The sequence below is a fragment of the Neomonachus schauinslandi genome, chromosome 14 (assembly GCF_002201575.2).
Source record: "Neomonachus schauinslandi chromosome 14, ASM220157v2, whole genome shotgun sequence".
Taxonomy (NCBI): Eukaryota; Metazoa; Chordata; class Mammalia; order Carnivora; family Phocidae; genus Neomonachus; species Neomonachus schauinslandi.
This window is the reverse complement of record NC_058416.1, coordinates 66,278,263-66,286,845: the sequence shown is the minus strand read 5'-3', so window position 1 is coordinate 66,286,845 and position 8,583 is coordinate 66,278,263. Positions and strand designations below refer to the sequence as shown.

The following is an 8,583-nucleotide window of genomic DNA, read 5'->3' as shown; positions in this document are numbered from 1 at the left end:
CCCTTGCTCTGTGCTCACCTGTGCCGAGTGCCCCCTGCTCTGTGCTCACCTGTGCCGAGCGCCCCCACTCTTCGCTCACCTGTGACGAGGCCCCTTGCTCTGTGCTCACCTGTGACGAGTAACTCCCTCTGTGCTCACCTGTGCCAAGGAACAGCCTACCTGCAGTGTCTTGTAAGGCTTAGTGAGAATCTGAGCCTCATGCAGCGTTCATTTCTCTTAAATTCCAGAGTGAAAATAACTAATAAACTAACAAACACGCGAGAGGATCCCATTTCAGAGGATAATTGGTTAATATTCAACAGCTTCTTTGAATTTATGTGGGGAAAACTCAGACCATTTTGTATTACTAGACATCCATGCAGCTGCTGCCTGGGCTGTACATGGAAGGCCATGGTCAGGGACCCCCTGTGGGGGCTCAGTGGAGTCCCCTCAGAGGCATTAGACCATGGAGGTCCAGCTCCAGACCCAAACTCTGGTCCGATCTCAGCTTGGCTACTTTCTTTCTTGTCCTGGAGCCTCAGTTTCCTCACAGGAACACAGGGCGACCATCACTGGAGTTGGTTGTTCTGAGGATGAAATGATTGAAATGTGCATCCTCACAAGAGCAGAGGCAATCCACTCCCCGACAGGGGCAGCCTGGCGTTAGCATCCCACAGCAGCTTCCCTGGTGCAGGGAGAGGCCAAGAGTGGGAGGTTGGCGCTCCAGGCCCGTCTCCTGCAGGGGCAAGTGTGACCAGTGTTGACGTAACCTCTCTGAGCCTTGTTTCCACAGTAGTGAGAAGGTGGGGACTGGAAAGTTGGCCTTCTCTGACAGCTGTTGCCCTCAAGGTATTGGTGGCCTCTGCGGCCCCAGGAAGCTGGGCAGTGTCCTCGCAGGGTGTCACCTTCAGGGATCCTCAGAGGACAACGATGACACCGAGTGACCGACAGCTGAGGGCCAGCCTCTGCTGGTCAGGGGAAGCAGGAGGACAAGCCCTCCCTCAGTGGTCCCGGAGTGCCATAAGGACAGAAACACCCAGGGGATTCAGAATGGGGGGGGGCGTGTGCTAATTCTGCTCTCATAGTGGGACATCAGCCAACCCTGAGGCAGACCTCATGCGCACCATGGCCAGAGTGTGTGACATCGGCACTCTGCAGGCCACATTTAATCGGCATAGCCATGTCATGAGGGTGACACTGTGGTGTGTCCCCATCCTGGGTCCACCTCACCGGTTCAGGACCTCGGCCTTGGAGGATGCTGCCCGGGCACAGGTGCCTGGCCAGCAGCTCCGTGCGCTCGCGGTGCCCACCCAGAGCCTTCCTCACCTACCAGGAGGCCCTGGCCGCCTTTGGTGGGGAGCCTGAGTGCCCAGGCCCCTGGGCAGGGACCTGGCCATCCCCAGCATTCTGGTCCAGCTGAGCCTGCCCTCTGTCGCAGGCATGGGGCCACAGCATGCCATGCAGACCGCCGAGCGGCTCTACACACAAGGTTACATCAGCTACCCGCGGACTGAGACCACCCACTACCCCGAGAACTTTGACCTGAAGGGCCCTCTGCGGCAGCAGGCCAACCACCCCTACTGGGCCGACACGGTGAGCAGAGCCACTGGGCACACTTGTTGCCAGGGTCTTGGGACCCAGCCCAGGCTCTTTGGCCAAACCCAAAACTGGTGCTGGCTCCCTCCGCAGACAGGACTCACACCACCTTGTCTTCTCTCCCTCAGGTAAAGCGCTTGTTAGCAGAAGGTATCAATCGGCCACGGAAGGGCCATGACGCTGGCGACCATCCCCCCATCACCCCCATGAGGTCTGCCACAGAGGCCGAATTAGGTATTGGGCACTCCCCCCAACACATACATACACACACACGCACAAGCACACGCACACACACACTCTCTCCAAGCTTCTGGGTGGGAAGCTACATGGCACCTTTGGATGGTGTCAGGCCCCGTTGGCAATATGGAAGCTCCCTCCCTCCCCCACCTGCCCCTGGCTGTGGCAGAGGGGGTCACCTGAAAGTTGTGTTCTGTGGCCGAGGGACAGGACAGAAGTGAAGTGGCGGCAGTTGTGTGGTGGCGTGCCTGAGTGCAGGGTGCAGGAGGCTGCTCGCAGGAGGCGAGTGGGAAGGTGAGACAGATGGGCAAGGACGGAGCAGGACAGGACCAAGCGAGACAGGGAGTGCTAGGGCCCAGCCTGCTTCCCACCTGATTAAGGCTGGGGGAGGAGTCAGGGAAGGGGAGAGGTAGAGACAGGAGCCACTGGGGACAGCCCAAGTTTGAAGTGACGGTGGCAAGTCCCTAGCTGCGGACTGGCCAGGCCCTGAAGAGCAGTCCCACCTCAAAGCAGGGGTGGGAGGTGGGGGGTGGGAGCCGTAGCTGTGAAGGAACTGCCACGGCCCGGGAGACTCACTTTCCCCTCCTCCTCTCTCGAGCTTCGGTGCAGGCCAGCCCTGGCATCCCGTGCCAACAGCTAGGGCCCTGCTGCTGGAGTGAGAGCGCTGGCCGGGGGGCGGTCCTCAGAGCCAGTCCCCGGCCGGTGACCAGCTTCCGTGTCCGTTGCAGGGAGCGAGGCTTGGCGGCTGTATGAGTACATCACCAGACACTTCATCGCCACGGTTAGCTACGACTGCAGGTACCTCCAGAGCACCATTTCCTTCCGAATCGGGCCCGAGCACTTCACCTGCACAGGGAAAACCGTCATGTCTCCAGGTAGAACTGCAGGTCCCAGTGTGGCTCCTCCCACACCTCCACAGACGGACAGAATGTTCTCCATCGGACCTGGGGAGGGGGTCTCGGTGTCTTGGACCTGGGCTGCCTGGGATGGGACCCTGAGTGACAGCACCCTGTGTCTCCAGGCTTCACGGAGATCATGCCCTGGCAGAGCATACCACTGGAGGAGAGCCTGCCCACCTGCCAGAGGGGCGATATCTTTCCCGTGAGTGAGATGAAGATGCTGGAGAAGCAGACGAGCCCGCCCAACTACCTGACGGAGGCTGAGCTCATCACACTCATGGAGAAGCACGGCATCGGTGGGTGCACCCGCCCTCCCGCCTGCCCAGGCCCCGGGCCCAAGGGTCCCCATCCCAGGACCGGGGTCCAGGAGACGGTGCTTCCAGAGCTGCTCTGTGACCCCTCCGTGCCCAGCACCTGGTAATCGGGGCCCAGGGTGTGGCCAGCTCCCCAGGCACTGATCACTCTGATGGGAACTGCCTGTTCCCTGATGTGCTGCACCAGCTGACCAGGCTCTAGAAGGCTGCGAACAGTCCAGGTTGCTGTACCTGGTTTCGGCTCTATCACTAACAGTCGTGACAGGTGATGTCTCACCTGAGGCTAGGCTTCTAGTGACAGTGGTGGCCTCAGCTGGAGAGCTGAGCCTGCTTCTTCCAGGGGCCTGGGTGCCTGCGGTGGGTGCTGCCCTGAGTCCTCAGGTATAGATGCTGTGGGGTGGGGGTGCTGCTCCCCCAGCATCCTCTCTCCTTCCCTGTTGACAAGACATCCATGTCTCCCTAGACCCCATGACCAAAATGAATTTGTGTCCTCAAAGAGGGCTCATGTGACCTTCTGAACATGACAGTGCCGCTGTTGACCGGGCGCCCCCAGGGCTGCGTGAAGACGCTTTCCCCGGGGGAAGGGGGTGCCACTCCAGGGGTGGCAGGAATGCAGTGGGCACGGCGGGTAGTGTGCTGGTTCAGATCCCAGTCCCAGCATCATCCTTCAAGTGTGGTACCTCGGTGGTCCCAGCCTCTGAGCACCTCTAAGGAGGCTCCTCAGCACGGCGAAGCAGTAAGGGCAGCATCCCTAAGGTCTCCGGGGGAGGTGCCGCCCCGGAAACTGACCACGAGGGACCTAGGAGCCAGAAAGTGGGCAATACTGAGCAGGTTTCAGAGGGGACGATTTGGCAGCGAGCATGGGAGTTCCTCCATGTTCAGGGGTCTTGAGCCCTGGTTCTAGAAGGGTCGAGTGTCTCAGCATCGAGGCAGGAGAGGCCGAGGAGGTCACATTTCCCAGGTGTGAGGGGCAGGTAGAATGAGCTCCCATGATGTTGGCAGAGTTCCTTAATCTCTATGAGCCCCTGTTGTCCGTAGAGGGGGATTAAGCACCGAGCGCTGGCGCTGGGAGGACCATTTTTTGATTCATAAGACCATTCTCGAAACACACACTGTGGTGTCCCGCACAGTGCTGGCCAAAAACAGAGGGGAAAGGGCTGAGAACCAGGGCCTGCGTGGTGGGTGGGGGCAGACATGGAGCCTGCAGCGTGACGGGCGCAGCCCGAGGAAGCCCGGGGCCTTGCCATGTGTTTCAGGGACGGACGCCAGCATCCCCGTGCACATCAACAACATCTGTCAGCGCAACTATGTCACTGTGGAGAGTGGGCGCCGGCTCAGACCCACCAACCTGGGCATCGTCCTGGTGCACGGCTACTACAAGATCGGTGAGTCTGGCTGAGCTGTGGCGCTGCGTTTATCGGCCCACAGCCTCTGCCGGGCCAATAAACTCGCACTGCGAGGGTGCTACACGGCCCCTCTGAGGACGTGCCCCAGTAGGGGCTCTGTGTGGTTGATGCATGAATGGTCATGTGCAAAGGATCCAAAAGGGGGGGTGCGGGGGGCTCTTCCCCACAGACCGGCTCCTGGTGGGGCCCAGGTCCTCCTTGTGGAGCTGTCTGCTCTGTCCCCGAGAGGTTCCCAGGGGACCAGGGGAGATGTCAGAGCACAGGCCTGGCCCGAGGACTCCCAGGAACTGTGACACCGTCCTAGAGACAGGATGTCCCTGGCCACTCCACGCAGGATTTTCTGGGTAGGAGATCAGGAAAGGCCTGGGGTCACAGGACTCCAGCCTGCTCTGGCCAGGGGGCGGCCACAGCCCCTCAGTGCGAGTGCTCACAGTGGCACCTAACCCCCCCCTCCCCCCGCAGATGCGGAGCTGGTGCTCCCCACCATCCGCAGTGCGGTCGAGAAGCAGCTGAACCTGATCGCCCAGGGCAAGGCCGACTACCGCCAGGTCCTGGGCCACACACTGGACGTCTTCAAGAGGAAGTTCCACTACTTCGTGGACTCTATCGCCGGTGAGGCCTGCCTCTTCCCTACCCCTGGGCCAGGGCCGCCATGGCCGTGCGGGACCAGCATCCAGATCTGGGCTCCAGGCTCTGGGGCTCCGTTGGGAGGACGAGGCAGTGGCGCCTCACTGCTGGGCCATCCTCATCATCATGGGGGTTAAAGAGTGGGCATCTCAACAACACACGCGAGGTACCTGGCTCAGGTGACCAATGCGGCTGCAGCTCTGCCTTCCCATGATCCCTGCACCCTTGGGGATAGAGACGCGCTCACTCCGATCCTTGCCCACTCACGGGGGCCTCCCCTCCACCCACCTGTCCAAGGTGGAGGTGGGCTGCCGGGCCCGGAGGATGTGACTCTTCCCTGCACTGCTTGCCCTCAGGCATGGACGAGCTGATGGAGGTGTCTTTTTCGCCCCTGGCGGCCACGGGCAAGCCCCTGTCCCGCTGCGGGAAGTGCCACCGGTTCATGAAGTACATTCAGGTAAGTGGGGTGAAGGGCTGTGGCCGCCCCTTCTGGCCTCTGGCACCATTGTGCGCAGGCTTGGGCAAGTCTTGTCACCTCTGGAGGCCTCTGCTTTATCTTCAGTCCTACAGGAATAATAGTCTTGGTCCTGGTGGTCACACACGCTTGAGAGGCCTACCGCAGCCTTGCCCACAAACACCCACAGTGTGCCCCTGACCCCAGGAGCATGTAAGCTGTGAGGCCGCTTAAACGCATTGTCCATTCTTTCCCAACAACACCTTATTTGCTGTCCTGGATGTTCATATACACACGGGGAATTTAGAACTGCTTTTCTTCACGCGTGCAGCAGGTGTCCTGAGACTCGTGGCCAGGGGTCCTTGCCTGAGAGGTTGTTGCCTGGCAGCGCGTTCCACGTTATGCATTATGTATTATGTGTTACGCGTTACAGATTACATGTGACACGTGTATCACATAGGTCTGTATTCTGCCATTATCTGCGGAGGTATACATAGGTATTATGCATTATGCGTTAGTATTTTGTGTTACATAGTATTCGTGTGTTGTATAAACAGTGTATTAGGCTGTGTATATGGTATACATGTGTCATGTATTATGTATTACATGTTACATTTTCTGTATCACATACCATGTTATGCATGACTCGTTACATGTTCCATAGTCTGTGTTGTGTAGCATATGTTACAGGTTACGTGTTACATGCGTTACGTATCACGTTACTGGTTACTTCGGTATTATGAGAGTGAGGGTGGACAGGAGAGTTGGTGGCCTCGGTGACCCCGAACCCCCTCCCTGGTGTTACTGCAGGCCAAGCCGAGCCGCCTGCACTGCTCGCACTGTGACGAGACCTACACCCTCCCCCAGAACGGCACCATCAAGCTCTACAAGGAGCTCCGGTGCCCGCTGGATGACTTCGAGCTGGTCCTGTGGTCATCGGGCTCTCGGGGCAAGAGCTACCCACTGTGCCCCTACTGCTCCAACCACCCGCCCTTCCGAGACATGAAGAAAGGTGAGTGCCGTGTCTCTGGGCCTCGGCTGCTCCCTCCGGAGACAGGCCCTGCCCCTGCCCCACACCATGCTGGCCTCTGAGGGGCCCCTCCCTGGCCCCGGCCCCCTCGCCGGCGTGGGGGTAGGAGACCTGGGGTGGATTTGGGCCCTGCTGAGGCGGAGCCAGCCGTCTGCCCCTCTCCATGCTGGTCAGAATCAAGTGGGCACCTACAGTCAGCTCATTCGGGATCTGGGCAGTAGGCGTGCTGTGCCCCCTCCCAGGCTAGGGTGAGTGAGAGGATGCAGCAGGCTGGGGGACCCCTCCTGGCAAGGGGTGCGCCCTCAGTCAGCGTCCACCACTGTTCTCTCTCCTCACGGTTATTACTGGAGAAAGGAGAGCATGTGTCCAGGTGGGACCGAGAGTCTAGAGGGGGCCCAGGGCCCAGCACACTCACCCTGGCCTGTGCCGTCTCTTTTACACCCCATGCTATAGACAGGAGCGAGGCACAGCGAGAGGCATCTACCCACTTTCATCTGGGGGTCTCGGGAGCCCTCAGGGGTCTCAATTCACCTCTCCTGACTCAAGTCTCACCTGTGAGGCAGGGACAGTCTGCCTTTGAGCTGCTGGGGTCACTGAGGTCCTTCCCTGCCCTCCAGCAGCTTCCAGGGAAGCCGACGGCCCCGTGTGACTCAGTGGCATAATGAGCTGTGGAAACAAAGTGAAGGGGAGATTGAACCTGGCTGGAGGCCACCAGGAAGGCCTTCTGGAAATGATTGGGGGGTTGGCACTCAGAGGTTGAGGAGGTTTTAGATAAGCAGAGAAGCAGGGGCAGTGGCAGCAGGGGAATCCAGAGCCAGGGTGTACAAGGCCGAGAGGAACGCTTTCTGCTGGGATGAGGGGTCTGGACCGTGAGGCCCTGGAGAAGGCCCCTGGGGGCGGTGGGCGGGGCTGGGGGTGCGCATCAGGCTGCCCTTTCCCCACCAGGCATGGGCTGCAATGAGTGCACGCACCCCACCTGCCAGCACTCGCTGAGCATGCTGGGCATCGGCCAGTGTGTGGAATGCGAGAGCGGCGTGCTGGTGCTGGACCCCACCTCAGGCCCCAAGTGGAAGGTGGCCTGCAACAAGTGCAATGTGGTGGCGCACTGCTTCGAGAACGCCTACCGAGTGCGCGTGTCGGCCGACACCTGCGGCAGCTGCGAGGCTGCCCTGCTTGCTGTGGACTTCAACAAGGCCAAGTCCCCGCTCCCGGGCAACGAGACCCAGCACACGGGCTGTGTCTTCTGCGACCCCATCTTCCAGGAGCTCGTGGAGCTGAAGCACGCGGCCTCCTGCCACCCCATGCACCGCGGTGGGCCAGGGAGGAGGCAGGGCCGAGGGCGGGCCCGGGGCCGGCGGCCCCCCGGGAGGCCCAGCGCCAGGCGGCCCAAGGACAAGATGTCAGCCCTGGCTGCCTACTTTGTATGATGGCCCCGCAGTCCCTCACCAGGCTCCACCCAGGTGTCCCATGGGCCATGGAAATCATTAAAATGCATTTTGTCTTCTCCAAAGCAAACAGCTCAGGACCTTTCACTGGAGCCAGAGGGTTATGGTGTCCTCCCTGCCCTTCCCAGTCTCCCTACCCCACCTCTCCCTCCATTCTGCACACACCACCTGAGTGCCCTTGCTCAGCCCACACCACGGTGCTGCCTGTTGGGAGGCCACCAAGTGTAGGAAGGGGGATTGAGCCCTGTCCAAGGCTCACACCTTTCTTCAGTATGTGTGGGACAGCACAGTAGCTGTGTGCGCAAGCAGGAGGCGTCCCGACGTCTGCAAGGCAAGGAAGAAAGGAAGGCCCCAACCGCCTGTCATCCCAGGCAGATGTCATAGGAGGGCGGCCTGTGGGAGGAGGCAGGGCTGAAAGAAGTCTTCACTGGACCTTGGCCATCCCCGCAGCCCACTGCTTGGGGTCAGAGGGCGGCTCTGAGCAGGTCTGTGTGTGGTGCATGCGACTCTGGCGCCCTCCCAGGGCCTGTCCTGATTCCTGTTCTCCCACGAGCCCTTATTGTCCCAGACAGAGGCAGGCCAGCCACTTCCTCGAA

At 60.3% G+C, this 8,583-nt stretch overlaps 1 protein-coding gene across 4 annotated transcripts in view; it reads left to right on the top strand.

Annotated features, from left to right (window-relative positions):
- TOP3B (DNA topoisomerase III beta) overlaps positions 1-8,116 on the top strand; it is a 22,532-nt gene extending 14,416 nt beyond the window's left edge. For 3 of the 4 annotated variants that reach the window (XM_044921151.1, XM_044921148.1, XM_044921150.1), the window contains 9 exons: positions 1,418-1,572; positions 1,704-1,809; positions 2,541-2,687; positions 2,834-3,007; positions 4,282-4,410; positions 4,894-5,043; positions 5,415-5,515; positions 6,323-6,524; positions 7,488-8,053. In XM_044921151.1, coding sequence (XP_044777086.1) covers positions 1,418-1,572; positions 1,704-1,809; positions 2,541-2,687; positions 2,834-3,007; positions 4,282-4,410; positions 4,894-5,043; positions 5,415-5,515; positions 6,323-6,524; positions 7,488-7,969 — 1,646 coding nt within the window. In that variant the 3' untranslated portion in view covers positions 7,970-8,053. Of the gene's footprint in view, positions 1-1,417; positions 1,573-1,703; positions 1,810-2,540; positions 2,688-2,833; positions 3,008-4,281; positions 4,411-4,893; positions 5,044-5,414; positions 5,516-6,322; positions 6,525-7,487 lie in introns of all 4 variants that reach the window. The other variant, XM_044921149.1, reaches the window with a different exon arrangement.
- The last annotated feature ends 467 nt before the right edge of the window (positions 8,117-8,583 follow it).